The 19454-nt window shown below is 41.8% G+C and overlaps 1 protein-coding gene across 5 annotated transcripts in view; it reads right to left on the bottom strand.

Moving 5' to 3' along the window:
• LOC113035410 (collagen alpha-1(XIX) chain) overlaps nt 1–19454 on the bottom strand; it is a 103359-nt gene that overhangs the window by 51467 nt on the left and 32438 nt on the right. For 4 of the 5 annotated variants that reach the window (XM_026190953.1, XM_026190955.1, XM_026190952.1 and 1 more), the window contains 5 exons: nt 18694–18747; nt 16882–16917; nt 13115–13144; nt 12983–13009; nt 12449–12502 (listed from right to left, as the gene is read on the bottom strand). In XM_026190953.1, the coding sequence (XP_026046738.1) occupies nt 12449–12502; nt 12983–13009; nt 13115–13144; nt 16882–16917; nt 18694–18747 (201 nt within the window). The remainder of the gene's footprint in view (nt 1–12448; nt 12503–12982; nt 13010–13114; nt 13145–16881; nt 16918–18693; nt 18748–19454) is intronic. The other variant, XM_026190954.1, reaches the window with a different exon arrangement.

The following is a 19454-nucleotide window of genomic DNA, read 5'->3' on the forward strand; positions in this document are numbered from 1 at the left end:
ATCACCGTTTGCACTCAATTGACTCCAAACTGAAACACCTGCCAGTGACACAGCACTAGAACTACCTCCAAGCAGGCATGCTTTTATTACGACACAACAACCACAGAGAGTTTATAATTCTTTTTGCAGGAGTAGATTTTTAACAATGTCACCACCTATTTTTATCTTAATTGGTCAAAAAGATATTATAGAACACATTCAAGTGTTGTTTAACAGTCTAACAAAAACTCTGGATTCACAATTAAAGCACATTTACTTTAGTCAAACTTTCCTAAAGGTTTCTCATGCTAAGAAGCTAACCTGACTCTACAACCACCAGCTTTGTTTTAACCTAAGTGTAAAATTTTTTTCTAATTTTACATTTGAAGCTAAAAAAAAATAACTTTTTGTTTTAGTTCAGTTCAACTAGAAAGCAATATGAAGATTGCTTTGAACTGTGCATGATCATTTCCCACTTTTGTATAAAGTTTGCAACTTTATAAAGTTCTCTTATTGTTTTAGACTCAAATTAGGAGGAGAAAGGCCAAAAGTGGAGAAAGAAAGAATGAAAGAGATAAGGAAAAAAGCAAAGCTGTGACACCAAAATCCAACAAAAAGCATTTTCACGAAACACCACCTGTACGCCAGTACCATATTAAACAATGCAAACACAATAATTATAAATTCGACAGAGTGACAAGCGTGCAAGAACAGCCAGCAGTGTCTTTGAATCTTTTCTTTCAGCTAAGCCAACCTTAACTTTCTCATTTCCTTTTGTGCTTCTCCATTCCTAATTTATCTCTCCCTTTGTGTACATCATAATTCTATGACTCCCATCTCATCCCTCTCTCCCACTTTTCTTGTCAGCTCTCCTTCCTTTCCTGTCTCCTGTCACTCGCCCCTTTTCTCCCTCATCCAACTTCCAGCGCCTGTCGGATCACCCTGGCAATCTCTGTTGCTATGCAACGCTCAGTGTCCTATAAATTTGACAACATCCTACTGCTTGATTATTATTTGAGCGCTGCAGTGTGAAGCCCTCCTTCAGGTCATTGCAGTAGATTAGAGGGAGGGAGAGACAGAGGAAGGCAAGGAAGGAAATGAGGGATGAGAGGAAGGGAAGGAGGTGGAGGAAGATGAAGGGATGTGGAAGAGAGGAAAGGAGAAGAGAGGAGGGGGAGTCAAAGATGAGTTAGCTTTTTGAGTTAATGAAAGACAGGCTGGCACGACCAAACACATATTCACATGTACTATTTATCTGCCCCACTCTAAAAACCTGCAAACCATAAGTGTGAAAAGCAGACCGGATTAACTACTAATTCAATAGCTAAAGCTGGAGTGGGCACACATTTGAGCTGAAAAGAGGAGACCTCAGTAGACTGACAGCATATTTTGAACTCCCGGCTTAATCCACATGGATCCGAGCGTTGACTTGCTTCAAGTCTGCTATGAGTTGTAAAGTGTAAAAGCAAAGCACAGACATGGGGCCTGGCTCAGTCCTGCAATACAAGCCCCAATCTGAGAGCAAAGTCAACAGTGACAGTGACACACAGCAGAGACACTCCTTTTTGATGACTCCATAATCCTTATCCCAAATGTCAACATGTTCTCTGAGACATTCCATGTCTCGCAGCCCATAGTGGGATAACTCAGTAGTATAAAATAGAGAAAGCAGAACGTGTCGCATTTCTTAGCAATAAAGCAGATATACCATCCAAAAGTCTCATAATCCACCTGACAAATGACCCTGCCGCGAAGGGTCAGCAGATAAGCTGAAGAAGCCTTCAGAAATGACCTGACACACAGTACAGAGAGCCGAAAGGATGCCTTTTTTATAAGCAGGGATAGATATCAATGCTAAAGACACTTTTTAAATGGTTATACATCTGCACGAGTCTGTTTCTCCTTACATCCAACCAAATCTTTCACCAACCTGACTTTTGGCTAGTTAATAATCAGAAATGTGGCTTTTCATTGATAAGTTTGACTTATATGGCATCATGAGACCTTAATGTCCTGAGTGGGAAACTGTCTGACATTGCCAAGCCAACTTGGTCTGCAACAATGTTATGTAGCTCACAGGAGAGATGACCTTTTCTTAACTGAAAAAACTCCCATGCCTCTCCCACTCTGCCTGAGCTGAGACCCGTCTCCCTCTGGGGACATGTACTCGGGCCTCTCGAGCCTTTTTTTTCTAAATGCTCTGCTGGGTTTAACAGGAGCTGACTGTTTAGCTTATGAGCAGCAGCTGCATTAGCTTAGTAAATAAATGTCTAGAAAACAGTGAAAATGATAAATTGTCACACTATCCTTAAGCTGAACCGATCATCCATAGGACAAAGAGCAGGAGGCTGGCTGTTAAAAATACACATGATGTCTTTTTAAGGGCCACCCCAGAAAGAAAAGGCGGGGGAAATGAATGCTCACATGCTTCATGCAACCACAAAAACAAGTTAGAGGAGGCTTGCCTGTCACAATATTTATTCCCCAGTGAAAATGCTTGTCGGCTCCTGGCCTGTGAAAGATGGGGAAAGGGACTGACACATGCACATGCATTTGATCCCCTCAGTCCTTTGGTCAAACCTCGTGTTCCTTAGCAGCACTTACTGCATCCAGATTCAGAGGAGATACAATTTCAGCACTCCTGGCAAACACTAATTTATTCTGTAATTAATGGCAAAATGTCATTCTGTCCCCTTGAAGGCATTTTCACATCTCTCATTTAACAATTTGCAGGATGAACCACGAGAATCCGCACAAGCTAGGAAAACAGCAATTTTGTGCAGGGGGTCTGTAAAATATGGAGGTTTTGCAGCAACGCTGTGAGAGGTTCGGTTTAATTTTTTATTTTTTTGAAAATGTGTGGCAAAGTGTTGTGATTTTGAATGTTATGTTAAGTGTAAATTAAGTGAAATGGCCACATTTACATTCTCACTAATCACACGTGCATTAGCCTAAGCACAGGTGCTCCTAGATGGTAGTTTCAAAATAAAAGAGAAAAAGCTGGTGAGAGGGAAACATATTCATATTCAGTAAATTCCCAGCAGCTATACAGCTAAATATCCTTCACTTGTCCAAATCTTCACCAGACCTATTTTCACTGTGTCAAATCAGCTATCAACTTATGTAAGGCAAATATCGATCATGGCGCTTGCTCAAAATGTCACAAAACATGTTGCGGAGAACACAGCCCCACCTGCTTGTTATTAAGGATCCAATTAGAGACAGACAGTGGAAATTCCTTTTCTTTTTTTTCTGGCTACCCTCGCTGGGTGCCATCTTAGGACACTGCACAAGCTCAGAAAATGCCTGGGCACTGGAGCTTGCAGAGATCCCTTGCACTTGGTAAAAGCCTCAATAAAATAGGATTTGTTCCAGTTGTTTACTGAGGGTTAAGAGGAGCGGCCGGGGCAGGAAGAGAACGGCAAAGCCGACAGCTGCCTGGCAGGGGCTCAAATGCAGCTTAGCATTTTTCACCATTCTGACTGGCACACAATGCTCTCTTTAACTCCCAGCCATCTAAATATTCAGGGACGTATAAAGAGATGGCTGACACTGCAGCCGACTTAAGACACAGCTCAGCTGGCCAAGATTGCACCTATAGTCTCTTGGCTTAAGCTTTCCATGAAGGCTTTCCTCACAGAGACTCAATCATAGACCCCGCGTGAATGGCTATTTGTACAAGTGCCACTAGATGGCAAACTAGTTTCATCACAAATGTTGTGCATGGCAGGGGACAGAGCCAATGAGGAAACTGTAAGTTCTCTCTAAGAGAGGATGGATGTCCTCAATGCATGAATGTATGATGTGTGTTGGGTAACATCCCTAATTAGGCAGTCTGGCAATTAGACACTGAATACCGTAAAAGAGATTTTTCAGTGGAGGGCTTACAAAGATGAGAGAAGAAGGAAATGGACGAGAGCAAGAAGCTGCATGAGAGCCAGAGAGTGACAATAATTCTCATACCGCATTATGCCTCCTTTCAGCTGTCACACAATGGAAGGGGACACAGGTGGCACTACATGAGTACACAGTCACAGAACGCAGCATATCATTGGGTAAAATAACTATTATAGAGCTATTTCAGCAAACACCCAGCTCTTCACCACCACACAGTGTGCAAACACTGGAGCCGAAGGCAAACAGAGAAAATGCAGACAGTGGATGTCTATGAAAACTAAGCCCTGAAAGTCCCAAAGAACAATCAGAAACATCTCTTTACAACCGCCACATTTCTACCATATCTTCACAGATGAGTTTTAAGAGCTCATTGACTTTAACAACTTCTAAGGAGAGGAAAGAAGCTTGATGATACTATCTGAATTTGCATTTTTATGCGGTGAAGAAGTGATGATAAATCTATATTTAACTATGAGCTCAATTCCCCGCCGATCCGCCGAATGTCTGTGCAGCGTTTTCGCGCAAGCTGGTTGCCTATTGCGTTGGCTCCTCGCTGGGACAGCAATGCCTCTTGAATGTTCTCATCTCCTAATGGATGCTGTTATTAGTCTTGGCTCTTTCACAATTTCACAGTCTCATCTGGACTTTTGGCCGTATTATTCATCCAGAGCAGATTGCTCCCATCCTATGTTTACAGATACTGAGTGTTTCATTAATGCATTATCCAACAAGTGAATAGCAGAGGCTGGAAATCTACTTTGAATAAACCCCGGTTCATTTTACAAACCAAATATTGGAGGTCAGAGAGAATACACTGTGCAAAGATCCACAGAGCGCTCTCCCCGGGTACTGTAGCCTTTGGCGAGTCTTATACTTCATATCACTTGCCACGCATAACAGATTACACAAAGGTCCCTCACATTACCATCTGTATAATATCAGGCCACTGTCAATATGCCGCTCCCTGGCATGCCATTAAAGTGGACGCAGATGAATGTATGTACGTAAATTGGTTGGAGGCAGGAGGAGAGTGTGGGAAATCAGAATATAGATGATAGGCTGCAACAGCGTGCTATAAGCGATGCAGCCTCCCACTACCACGCCTCTGTGTTCTGCAGTGTTCAGGGCAACGCCCCCCTCCCCACTGACCAGCCTTTGTCCCTCTGTGCTCCAGCTCCCACTGATCTCCTCCCTCTCCTTGGCCAACATGGCTCCTAGATAGCAAGAAATATCCTTTTAAAAGTATTTACATTCTTAGAATTTCTCACACTACTGCAGCTGACCTAGCGTGTCGGGAGGTATCTTTGCATATTGCCAGACTGTTCGGAGCCAAGAAATCCCAGTTGTTTGGATAACTTAGCCATGAGATCACGCTGTCACGAGGGGGTAAAATCACCTCGTGTCTACTTACTGTACATACCTCAACAAGTAAAGTGAATTCAGTTCAGCCGACCCTGTTTTATACATGACACTCCAGTGGCGGTGCTATGACCTGGCAGACACTGAAACAACATTTAAAGATGCTTGGAAAGCATTAGACACAGGCCTTGGGGGGCTCGCAGGCCATGAAGAATTTGAACACTAAAGCATCAGGGATACATATATTGCCCGCAGCGTCCCTGCTGAGCGGTACAACTCTGTCTCCTAAAAAGTTGTAAAGCTGTAGATGTGTGAATGAAGGCCATGCTCCAGCCAACTATAGCAAGTCTTTCTAATGCTCAGAGGATGCGTTGACCTACATTACCCCTCGTTCAAGATCAGCTTTTCACACCTATTCCTACACACATCGACTTACGGGTGCCCACAAAAACGGGCAGAGAGTCATTAGAAAAGCCAGCGAACAAGGTGCAATCAAAGTGGCCCTCTCAAAGACCTGCCCCCTGTATTCGTCCCTGTAATTAATTGGCCAATTAATGTGTGTTTATTCTGGACACCCATGGATGTAGCCAAATTGGGGCTCTTTGGGAACGACGAGAGTCAGACAGATAAATCAAAGCACCGTGCATCTGTCCTCGCATGTGCCAAACGCTTCCCCCTGTAACCCTCCTCTTTCCCAACAGGCCCCAAATGTGAGACCTTTTCAGAGCCAATCAGGTCAAATCTTTGTTTCATCCTCCCTCCCCATGCACTTGACATTGACAAGATTAATTGCCTTGTGCGCTGGGCAAACGTGTTACCCCCTGGTGCAGTACAGGTGTCAAAAGCGTGGCTCGCCGAATTTCCTCAGTATGAGTTTCAACAAGAGAAAAAGGAGAATAACCCGTTTCACTTTGCTCGACAAAGGGTTAACGAATCCTCACCCCCTCACCACCCCTGTCCCCCTCCTTGTAAAATCACACAGGGTGTAAATCTGGCCATAAAATCTCAGCTGTGAGCCCTGCTGACCTGTAAATTCTTCTCTCTATGTTTCTCTGCCACCGGGCTCCACCGGGTCAGGCCAAAACTGTAACTACATATGGACATCACATTACCGCGTTTAAGCACAGCTGTGAAGTCACACGCCATCGCTGTGGTCACCAACTGCACCCCTGTTAGTTTAATATACCACATGAAGTTGGTTTATGGTTAAACAGAAACCGAGTTCCAGTAAGTTGAACAGATATAAACACAAATCAGTAGGCACAGGAGTTTCTTTACATCAAAAATGTGCCCCCAAAATGTCATAACAAAACAAAAAAGCCAGTAAGTGTATCAAGACGACACATTCTTGCTTCTGATTTTTCATTTCTTTGAGTATGGTTAAAGTTTTCCCAGTAAAAATCTAAATATACACAGATCAGAAACATACCAGATCAAATCCCCATCGAGGCAAAGCACGGCAAACAAAGCAATGCACAAATTGTCCTCTCGAATTAAAATTTGAGTCCACTAAGCAACTCTAACCTTGCCTTCGCTGAGAAATTAATTTAGCGTATCGTTATTCGGTATAGTGAACTGGACAACAAAGAAACATGGCTCCAATCAAATAGTTGCTGTAATTTCATGCGTTTACTGTTTCACCCCAATCAGTGGCAGCCTCCCGTGGAGAACTTCTGGCAGGAAGGCTGGTATTCTCACCAGGGACTCGTTACTTAATAATCTCACGCTGCAGGTGCTCTGGTAGAGGTCAACAGTCTGTTACAGTGGCTGTTCATGTCTGCCTCCACCCATGAAGCAGCAAACCGCTGCCAAATGTTTCAGTCCCCACAAACTGAGCCATTACTCCTTCCCTATCACTGTCACTGCCTGTTTGTGTCTCTGCAGACACACCGACTGATTGAAATGAACCTTAGCCAAGTCCATTAGATACAATATGAATATTATATATGTATGCTGGAGTGGCTCAATTATTTCAAAACAACATTTGCTCTGTCCCATAGAGGAGAAGCATCTAAATTACAGTTAGAGCATGCATTTGGTTCTCAGAGAACAGCATACTCATTCAAATTAGGTTAAATGACAAAAGCTATCAACTGTGCAAGGAGGATACATGAATGCTATTGTATTTAATCTGGCACTAATGGTTTGACCTCAGCTCACCCACATGAAGCCTTTTAAAAAGAGAGGACTAGCAAGACAGTGATCCCCGATCTTGTGTCAAAAGAAAATGACCGCCAGTTTGGTAGCAGATAAAATGACGTAAGTGTAAGATTGCATGGCTTTTCCCTCGTCTGGGAGAAAACATTTGGCCTGTAATGTACATCTAATGGACTGACACTCTTTGAGACATGTGTCAACACAAGGGTGAAGAGGAAAATACGGAAATAGATATGCTCTTGCCTTTGGTCGGGACTTACAGACAGCTGTCTCAGTCATTCAGCACAGGGCATGAATGGAAAATGTAAGCATGACTATCATTTCCAAAAGACAGCAATTACGTCCCTTGTCTGCAGAAAACTGGATCAGTCCATATTTCCAAGCAGAGACAAGACAGATGATCTTTTCTGCTGTTTTGACAGATTATATCCGCGCTACAGTAAAGAGCTCAGGCAGCTGCCACTGATGTTACTTTCTCAAGATTTTTGACACAAGTGAAGGACTTAAAGTGTTTTTGCAATACAATTACTGACGTGCGCTGATCTGAGACTGTGATATCAGATGATATGAAGTGATGACAGCTGACGGATGTGATGCAACAGCAGCTGACGTTTTGAGGTAAAGACTTGTATCGTTTTACAGATCGCCATTAGCTTAAGGATTCTCTTAACTGAGAACTTGTCTTCCAACCCACTAATCCAAGTAGTGAGCATCATCTTCACACTTAAGCTGTTATCTAGTTTCACTTGACTTCCGATACAAGGGTCAGAGGTCTAACTACTCTCAGGTTCAGAAACCCAACGCTCCATCCTGTTGCAAGTCTGCCGTCACAGGATTCGGAAGTATTAAATCCAGTTTTATAAAGAACATTACTCAGCAAACAACAAGAATATTAACTTAGAAACCATCTTTACATTCATGAGGATAATTATTAAGAGGACAACTGCTGTAAACACACAACAACTTGGAAATAAATAATTAATGATCTGGTGCACACTGTAATTAACACCCAGGGTGGTTCTAAATGCACAAAGTCATAAAAAGGGAACTGACTCAACAGAGGATGAAAAACCTGTTAGTAAAATCAAAGCCCTGTCATCTTACAGCTCAACTCTATACTGTTTCTTCAGCAGGCATCAATAATCTGACTGGATTCTTTTATCAGCGGCACTGATGCGCCACATCATAGTATTTAGTGAGAAAAGATTCCTCCCGTCGCACTTTTAATGGCTTTTCCCTCCACCCGATCATCTTGCGTTGCCTGCCCAGCAAAGACATCTAGGTGTTTTCTTCATTTGAACATTTTGTCCTCTCTTATCTCCCTGACATATGTGGCAGGTATCTTCTGTGGCACAGTGTCGTCCATCCACATTTCCAGCTGAGGTACACGGGCACATGACAAACACTATTTTTGCAAAAATAGAAACAAAAATAATCAATAACTGAAAGGCAGTCAGCTGAGCTTAGCAGCACACTACACATATCGTCTTACCTCGTGCACAATAAAAGACGCCTACATGTTTCTTACTGAGCTGCTAGCCCGCCAGCTAGTTATCCATATACTTAGTAACTGCGTCAGGTAGTTCACTGCCGAAATAAGAGCAGCGCATAAATAACCAGCTAACTAGATTTGAATATACAAACAAATGAATAAATGAGTAAGAGGATCTTGAGTGCATAATTCATTTGAAGAGAACACATCTGTAGACACAGCAGTTGCAATGCTCTCCTTCCTCTAGGGCTTGCTGGAGTTTCATCATCTCTGCACTGGTATAGCTATGTCTAATAAGAACAAACACTGTGCAGCACATCTGTCAGATGTGTGTATTTTCTAAAGCCGGAGACTAGGAAACCTTGACACAGTACAAGCGCTCAGCTTATTACAGGAGGATTTCAAATACTCTGTATTTGCAGTATTTACGTTCTGCAAAATGCATAAAAGGAAATAATGTGTTGTCTGTCAATAAGGGAAATTCAATGTTTTACAGTGTTTACCAGTAGTTCCCAAACATTTAATCAGAACATATGACTGTGCTGTATTTTTCCCAAGAATCAACATGACATTTGTCAGTGACTTCATGCAGGATTTAAATGTATTTCTATATACAGGTACATTTATACTGCTAATAAGGCTTAATGTAGTGTTAGGCATGGATTAAACCTCCAAGACCCACCTTGCACAGGGGGATTTCTTAAGGTGATTACTTATTAATCCACAGGAACCTACTGAGTTACCCAGAGACCCATGTCAGCTCTGAACCAACTCACAACCCTGAGCCAACTACAGAACCAGGGCATGCTGGGAAGTCTTGGCACAACATGAATGAGCGGTGCTCACTCTGGTGCTTCTATATGTGTTGATGTTAAGGATAAATGTGCACTGACCAAATGTGGGTTTTCAGATCTATTTTGAGCAGATGAAATGATGCCGTTTGTTACTTTTACAATTCTTCCTAATTTAAAATCATCACTGTTTTATGCATTTAAAACTTTATTATACAGTCACGTGAAGCAGACTTATCTCCGACCTGCACACAAAGATGTTCCCCCTCTGGTTCCTTTCTGCATGCATGTCTTTCACCTCCTCAACTTCTGTAGGGCAGAGCCAGCCTATAGTGACAACCCAGCGCTTAGCACATCATTACAGAGTGTGATGAATATTTTAGCAGGCAATAGTCAGCGGGGGGACATATCCCTTTTACAGGTGCTCCCTATCTTCGTTTTGATCGGCTGTAATGTACCACTGAATCCCAAAGTCCTACTCTTTGCCTGCTATTCTGTGTCAATTCCATTCATAATAGATAGAACCAAGTCATTCACATTACCATTAATGGTGATGTCTAATGTAGGGGCACTACATTCCCATAAACTCCTAGACATGGTTGGACTGGCTCATACCTCCATCCTGACAAACTTAAATAGCTCTCTATCATGTTAATAAGGTGAAATAAAGAGTTAGGATCACAGGGGTCTGGGTGACTGATATCAGTTCTTGCATATGTTGCTTTAAGCTTTGGAGAAGGAGCAACGCAAACGGCATCCTTCCTCTTCTCCACCACCACAATGCCCTCCACATCTCCTTCAAGTAAAGCTAGATGGCTTAGAGTGGTTGTATTTTTTTTCAACAACAAATTGAAGCAGACAGTTTGAGAGATGGTCTGGCTTGAATCTAAGGCTTTGTGAAAGCTTTCCACTCCTGGCTATTCTATGAAGGTTGCGGGGCGGTCAGTCTACATCACGATATTCTGCATAAGTCGTACAGCAGCTACGGCTCTCACAAAACCAAAAGTTGCCTGCGTGGATGAGAGTTGCTAATTAGACGAGAGTCTCCGGCTGTATCAGTAGGCCACTAGCTGGCCCCTGATGATGATCCATGCCCAGCTTCCTAAAATAGGAACGTCAAACTGCAGAAGCACAAGTTGGTCAACAACTTGGATTCCGTGTGACTCCTCAAGCTAAGAATAGGCAGAAACCTTAGCGTGTTAACAGTTCTCATGAAGTCAGCCAGCCATCAAAGACAGTAGTTCAGGACGGTATCTTCAGCAACAACAACACCAGAGAGTCTGTGATCGCCTGTTTAAAGCCCTATGGCAGTTTTACCTGTAAAATCTTCAAAGAAATAGCAAGTGCAAAAAAATATTATGGGGATATAGAAGATAGGGATATAGGAAGCGAAGAAGCCACAACATCAAACACGGAGAGAGACACCCCTTTTTCTTCTAACCCAATTATGATTGAATGAAACTGTATTCCAGAAGAAAAGCACACACCATAATTGATGTCTCTGATGCTCGGTCCCTTTGACGCTGAGCCACTACTTAAGTCAGTCTAGGTATAAAATAACACAATGACTAATGAGGCCGAGGAAGCAAAAGCATAAAAAACAGCAACAACAAAAAAAACAAACATCTGCACTCACTGAGATCGCTTTCGTTGACCGTGACTTCTCTCCCTCACAATAGAGTCGGATACTTTATGCATTATGGGAAATGAGCCATTGAGAAATAACATGGTCGATGATAGGTCATAAATTTATAATGGTATTGGAAGAAGTTTTGAGTCGGAATGCATTAACACACAGAAGGGTGGAATTTTTGAGATGCTCGTCTCTAGATGTCACGAGTATTGTGCATCATCTTGGGTTCGCCTTAATCTGAAAAGAACATTTCCCTGACCTACTTATGAGTGCTCTACAGCTGAACCTCCTATATATTTTATGTTTTGCTGCAGTGAGCCAAATGTTTTCCTGCTGTTTTATGACCATTCTCTGTAAAACAAACACCAACACCGAGTGGCATGAAGCAGCTATTTTTTTATCACAGGCGAGTCAATAACGGCACACGCAGAAGGACATTCTCTCCACCTGTGCGCGAGAGCTGCCTTTCAGCTGTGACGGCAAGGAAAAATAACATTCTTGCTCTTGTTCAAGCTTCTAACCACAGTGTTTTATGTTTATCTATTATTAATATCAGAACTTCATGCATGAATTAACAATGCTCCAAAACAATTAAAGTATAATCAACTGGAAATCACCATATGCTCCCACGGAGACTGAAATTTTGTGTTAAAAAGGCTTTGAAAAAAAAAAGGTATTTGAATAAAAATTGTATTAAGTGCACATTTTTGCCAGCAAAATCCTGACACTTATATTTCTAACCACAGAATAAGAGCTGACAAATAAATATATAACATTTCAGTTGATTCAGTAATGGATGCTGTGTCTGTCTCAAATCAAGCTGGCTTTTTTAAGAAACCAAATACTGTCACCCAATGGGACTGAACCATGTGTTCTGTCAGTGATATTATGAGTGTGTATGTGTGTGTGTGTGACCCCTTGACCAGTGAGCCCATTCATTAATTGTCATACAGCTAGCACACACCAACCCATCTCCTTTTGCAGGCCCATTGCAATCCCCTTGCCACAGATCATCTTTGCCTCCTCTAAAACAACAACAGCCGTTCAGCTGCTGCCTGGCCTCTCCCCAGGCCAGGTCCTCTGCGTGAGTACAACCACAAGCCAGGCCACACAACTGGCGATCTGTCTCTGTTTACTCACCCTTTTGCCCTCTTTCCCCGGTTCCCCTGGATGACCAGGCACTCCAGCCGATCCCTAGGGAAAAGACATCTATCATGGTGAAAAGGCTACTACAATTGGCAAAGCAGAACGGTACTAGAACTGGTCTGTTCTCAACAGACCAGTGGATTGCTAGTGGGTTTATAGAGGGTTAGTGGGTTTATTTACAGTGATAGGAAATACAGCATTAGCTTAGTTAGAACTTCATGAAGGATAGAAGACACTAGATAGTGCTGTAGCTTTCATTCTCACTTCTGAATGGCTTTTACATGAGTAGTGTCTCTTGAACGGGTAATTTGCAGCCTCACTTGATCAGATATTCATTCCATTACTCTACAAAGTATCTTGATAAGAAACTATTAGCAAGTTAATCAAGGTATCTGCTGAGCAATGTCTTGTGCAAGGGCATGCATATGGTGCTTCGGTAATTGGCTGCTAAACCAAATAGCTGTACTTTACTGAAAACATGGTATGTGCACCTTCTGCAGCAGCAAATTCAAGAACAATATTTGTTACCTTCTCTCCTTTTTCACCTTGGAGACCCTGAAAACAGCAAATTGTGACATTTATGCTTACAAAAAAATGCAAGTAAAAACACAATAGTACAGGATGCCTCAGAGAAAATACAATTAAGTAAAGTCAATGTACCTGATCTCCTTTCAGACATTCTTTCTCAGCCTGTGATTAAAATAAATTGTATTTAAAAAAAAAGCACTTCAGTCAGTTTGAAAATGCAACATGATTCACACATTAGGGGATAAAAATACATGCCACACAATTGTTCATGACATAATTATCCTTGACCAGAATAACCTGAAGAGAAATGAGGGCATGACTGCTACAACTCTCCTGACACCCTGCTGTTCACTGTCAAGAAAGGCCAAATGGAGTCGTCTCAGAACCAAAACAACGCCATGCACCACATCTCCGCTTTCAAATACAACCCAAATAATTGGTGTCGTCTTTCAATTGGCATCCACAAGTCAAAGACTGCTGATTTCCTTCACAGAGACAGCTGCACAGATGGACATTCATGACGCACGTCTTTCAAGTCAGTCAGACGCCTCATCCAAAGTAACAAAAGGGAAAAAAAAGCTAACGAGGAGGCTGACAACTCTCTGACTTTTGCAGCTGTGTCCATAAAAAGAAAGCCAGCTCTGACCTGTGACACTCTCAACAAAACATGACTCAGTCCCCTGCAGTTGTTTTGCTAATAAATCAATTATTCATGTACAATGGTACAGTGGTCTTTGCTTGGGATTGTTAGCACAGAATCTTGACAATGGCTAACAAGCAGTACAATGCAAATCCACTGGCAGCACGTCTGCACTAAAAAATTCCTCCCAACGTTTTCTGCTCACGCTCGTGGACCAATTTACTGGCATGATGTTAGAAAGTTTGCTAAAATCCTGTTTGCCTGTCGGAGAAAGACTGTTGCATTGCTTGTCCTTACAAATGGGAAATTAGCATTAGAGAATAGCTAATGAATGGTGGCAGTGTTCTGTGGGCATTGTAAGCACTTTGGTGACATAAAAGGGGCAGGCCAGAAGCAGTGGGACAGTTTTTGTAACAGACCAGTGCTGATTAAAACTGGCAGGCTGATCCCCTCATGATATGCACATAATTAGCTAACCACCCGCAGTATACTTTTACTCTGTATCAGCAATCAACTCCCTTGCAATAACGAATTGAGCCTACACACTGTGCCCACACAGTCACAATGCAGTTAGATCTGTAAGTTTTTGGACAAAGACGCATTATTTTTTTCTTGTTGTAGACATGCCTCTGCACACCTCTGCAGTGCATTTGAAATCAAATAAGCAGTATGTGATTGAGGGACAGACTTTCAGCCTTAATTCAAGGGTTTTTGGGTTTTTTTTTAAACTGTTTAGGAATTAAAGCTATTTTTGCTCCCATGACAAAGCAGAACTTTCACCATTAGCAGGAAAAAAAACCCAAAATAAACCTATAAGCAATCCAGCAAAAACTTTAAGGGCGGCCAAATCAACAGTCTGGTGCATTGTTAAGAAGACTGAATGCACTGACCAGCTCACCAACAAGAAAAGACCTGAAAGACTACAGAAGACAACTAAAGCGCACAATTGCAGAATGTTTACTTGGTTAAGGAAAAAAACTTCACAGCATCTAGCCAAGTTAAAAACAACCTCAAGGCGGTAGGACAGGGGGTCAGAGAGGGCCGGAGCAATTTGGAATGGCAATCCAATACCTTCGGTTAATGAGCAATTAAATTTGATCGGCAGGTTAATGCATATTACCCTTAAAATCAGTTAATTTTTTTGTGTGCAGCAGCCTTGCCTTGCTTTCGGCGAAGGTGTGGAGATACTCAGTAATATGCTCAGTAATAAGAAAATAATGACATCCCACGGCCTGCTTACACCTTCAATACATTCTTTATATTCTCCTTTTCATCCCAGAGATGATTCATGGTGCAGATGTAAATCAAGTTTCAATTGCAGTACTCATCATCTATCTAGTGTTACACAAGAGGAGCCAGCATAAACTCATTAACATTTTTCTGTAAGTGGTAGGCAAGAGCTCAACAAATATCACAAAGCAAACACACTGCATCTGGACAGTTTGTCACAAAACGTGTCTGCTAGGAAAAATGTACAGCTCCTGTATGTCTTAGGGAGAGAAAGTTCATGCGTGGCACTCGGAGACTGAAAGATGAGACGAAGATGAGAGATTATTCTCAAAGGTAAGCACTGCTCAGCAAGTTGAATTTTATGAACTGGAAATTTAAATCTTGCATGTAACGTCTGCATTCACTTCAGTTCTTAAATCAGATATTCAATCCCAATGTGACATGCTGCAGAATTATGTTTTTGTGAAATTGCTTGCAAAACAAATTGAAGCAGGTCTTTGTGTTACTCAAGCTGATTAGTTTAACTCACTGAATACTGAGTGAATCTGTATTGAGTGAATATCGGAGTACCAGCACAGGTGAGCTTGGACAAGAAAAATTATTATGGGACTGATTTCTAAGTGATTCTTTTCCCTGTCTTGCACCACCACATCCAATCTGCCAAATCCCACTAACCCTCTCAAGTCTACAACAGGGGACAAAACCACTTGTTTTGTCCCCTGTTGTTCTTGATAGCAATGTTGCCATCAAGAATGGGAATATCAGATTAGACTTTGCTAGAAAAAATCTACAAAAGTGTGCACAGTTCTACCAAAAATAAACAAATATTTGGATTTATGGATCCAGAATAATGGAAAGAAAAAAGCTATGAAGAAGGAGAGAAACACTCTGTCAAGATTGATGGAGACACTGTTATGGCATGGGCATGTGCTGCATGACTGCCAGTGGAACCGGATCACTAGTGTTTAAAGATGATGTGACTGCTGATAGATGTAGCGGGATAAACTGTGAAGTGTACGGGGATATACTCTCTGCTCAGATTCAGCCAAACATTGAAAAAAAATCCTGATCAAGCAGAACTTCACAGTGCAAATGTGTAATGATCCACACTGCAAAAGCAACCCAAGAGTTTCTCAAGGCAAAGACACTGGATATTCTTCACTGGCCAAGTCTGAGCTCCATATAGATCATGCTTTTCGGATACTGAAGACAAAACTGAAGGCAGTAAAGGCCTACTGGAGCTTCTCAGTGGAAGAAATATGGCATTTGGTGATGTTCAAGGTTTCTAATCACATCGTGACTGTCTGATTTAAAATCTACTGTGGTGGTGTGCAGAGGCAAAACTACAAAAACTGTGTTATTGTCCAACAAATTATGGGGCTACTTGTTCGTACTGTAGGTGACTAGACAAGTAAATACACTTAATGTATATGTGGTCTGCTACGGCTTCTGTTTGGTTGTGAAGTGGAACTTGTGTCTGATTTTATGTTTTCTTTCTGCTAGATATTGCCAAACAAGAGAAATATACAAGACGTAAATCCCGGTGTCATTTCTCACGGGTGTCTGTAAATGCACAAAGTCTGCAGGGACAGATACCATTCCAGTAAGTGCTTGTCTCACCCGTGTAGGATACAGCCAGTGACTACCTGTCAAACTCCACACCCAGCCCGAGGCTTGGAGCTCCATTCTTCTCTGCCTGGCTGCTCATGCCTATCCTTTTTGGCTCCAGTGAAACCGCCCACTGAGCCCTATCTATCTGCTCCTCGTTTGACCCATTCCCAGGCGACGGTAATGTGACACAGAGAGCGTTCACCGGAGTGCCCCACTTTCCATCTCTGTGGGCCAGATGTTTTAACACTATGTGTAGAGCCTGCCAAAAGGCTGTGGTATTTACAAAGCTCAGTTTTGCCATTTCATGCATCTCATTTCATACCCTCATAAGTACATTTTAACATCACCACTTTATTTGAACACACACACACATACACAGATGGCATAATGAGATGTAAATGAAGAAGTGTGAACTTACAGGCAGCCCTGGAGTTCCAGGCAGACCCGTATCACCCTGTAAGAGAAGACAATAATTAAAAATAAATAAATAAATAAATAAATAAAATGCGCAGCATTAACTCTTTATCATACTCAGCTAAATTTATAAAATCTTTTATTGACTGATAATCATTAAACCTAAAGGCCATCTATCATGTTTGTGAGAAAAAACCCTGAAGGTCAGCTCATGTAAGATGACATTTCATAGCAGGTATATTCAAATATAAGCACTATGTACGGTAGAAGGCTATTACCTGGTATTTACACTATGTCCTTACATGAAGCATGTCTGATGACTTTCACATTGGCAGGTGGGCCATTAAATGTGACAGGCTTTAAAACAAATGCAGGCACACTACATCATGAGAGAGCTTTGCAGCATTAACAAGGGGGAGGCATGATAACACTGTTCGCTGACTGTTACATACAGGCGGTCACAAAAAGTCATATAAGGAAGGAGAAAACGCCTTTTGATGCCAACATAATGTAATGTAAGCAATGAGCTCACATCCTTTTTGCTGACTGTCTTGTTTTTTTTGTCTTTTAAGATAAAACTTGTAGATCACTGTTCACTATTACTGCCATCCTACCCCCTCTTAACAGCAGTCCCAACATTTATAAAGCACTGAGCTGAGAAATAGATGACTTTACTGCTGCCAATATTCTTTTATCAGATGTGCATGAAAGGGGAAAAAAAAGAAGAAGAAGAAGGTGTTTGTAGTTCATATCCATTTTGTTGTCTAAATGAATGTCACAGCTAAAATCTTGCCTGCTATGGGATATTCAGGGGACTCATTACTTTATGCTTCCAAATCTGCCTCTCTCTGTCAGCTTCCATACAAACAAACGCTCTCTCCACCCCCTCTCTCACCCTCCCATCCGGAAAACAGGATAAAATACGCTGTGATTCTCTGTCTTCACAGAAACACACAGACCTCATTATAACTTCAAGGCTGGCAGACAGTGCATTGCACCTACAATTATGCGGTGAGTTCTACCAAAAGGCAACAACAACAACAGCAAAGAGAGAGAGAAAAAAGGGGGAAAAAGCCCTAATAAGGGAAGAAAAATAAAAGAGCAAGAGATATGGCAACTAATTATAGGAAAAACATTCCAACTCATATATGGGAAATAATCCCACTGTGGCATGAAAATAAAAGTTTAAAAAGACCAATATTTTCCACATCACTACAAGAGTTAATCTAATTCATGTCACTGATGAGAACAAGGTTTTGCATCAAACTCTTGTCTTAAACCCCAGACTTATGGAACCAGCTACAGCCACCTGTGCAGGGCATACCTATGCAACTATTGTATTCCTAGAATTAAAAACCTAATGTCAAATACTATTCCTATGAGTAGTCCAGCAAACTGCAGGCAATGGTATGCATTTCCCATTTCATCTCTAAGCTTCAGTATCAGAAAAGACCTGTTTAGAAAGGGAAAGATAAAGGGATTTGTTGGGCATGCCCATTACAAAAATATATCACTTTGAATATATAAATACTCCACAAATAGAGAGAGTGGACCATTTTCCCTCTGCCAGGATAAAAGCTACTCTATACGGCCATCAATAAGGTCTTGCTAAGTTATGAAAGCCATAACAATATCCTTTAGTTTGCCATGTTTGGAGTAGCAATTCACAGCAGCACTTCAAACAGATGGACAGCCACATTATCGAGACTGCAGCTCATGAAAGTAAAGCAGATTCCCTGATGACAGAAAAGCAAACTACGAAAAAGATTATTGTTCTAATGTTTTCCAGCCCAGCATGTACAGCAGACTCACTCACTTTGGTTCCTTTGGGACCAACTGGACCAACTGGCCCTGAGTCACCTTTCAAACCCTGGGGACAAAAAATATACAACACATCTTCTCTTCATTTTTCCTTTTAATGAGAATTATGGAATTTAAAAAAAAAAAAGTAATGAAAAATACCCCGGATGTGTTACTGTATGTCAGTATGTTGACACTCAGAAAACAAATCTACCATGCAGATGTGAGATTCTCATGCCTGTCACAACTGGTCAATGAGAAAAGAGCAGGTGATGTCAGTCACAGGACACTCAATGTAGCTGAATTATGGGGAGACGCTCATGATTAGCTGGTTACACTGTCTCTACCCCCCAGCTCCTTCCCTCTGTGTTCCCTTGTTGCACTTACATTTAGCAAGGACAGTGACTGTCATTGCTTTTAAACCTCAAAGCAAAGAACCTGGGGGTGGGATTGAACCAATGCAAGCTCGGGGCAAAGTCAAACCTTTCGGTGGTGAACTGTGAAAGTACGAGGACGGCTCAGATGAAGAGTGATAGCTGATGAATGAGGCTTGACACATATTGACAGGCTAAATTTGCAGCGAGCCTTGTTAGGTGTGACACATTTGGGCCAGTAGCACCAACTCTTTGAAATAGGTTAGGGGGGAGCAGGGAAGATGGGGAGCGTGAGCGGGCTGTAAAATGACTCAGAAATACAATAATTTGTCATGGTTAAATTTAGAGTCAGATAGGCTATTAATAGTGAATTATATATCTGGAGAGGATGATTACCTACCCT

The sequence above is a fragment of the Astatotilapia calliptera genome, chromosome 13 (genome assembly GCF_900246225.1).
Source record: "Astatotilapia calliptera chromosome 13, fAstCal1.2, whole genome shotgun sequence".
In the NCBI taxonomy this organism is placed as follows: domain Eukaryota; kingdom Metazoa; phylum Chordata; class Actinopteri; order Cichliformes; family Cichlidae; genus Astatotilapia; species Astatotilapia calliptera.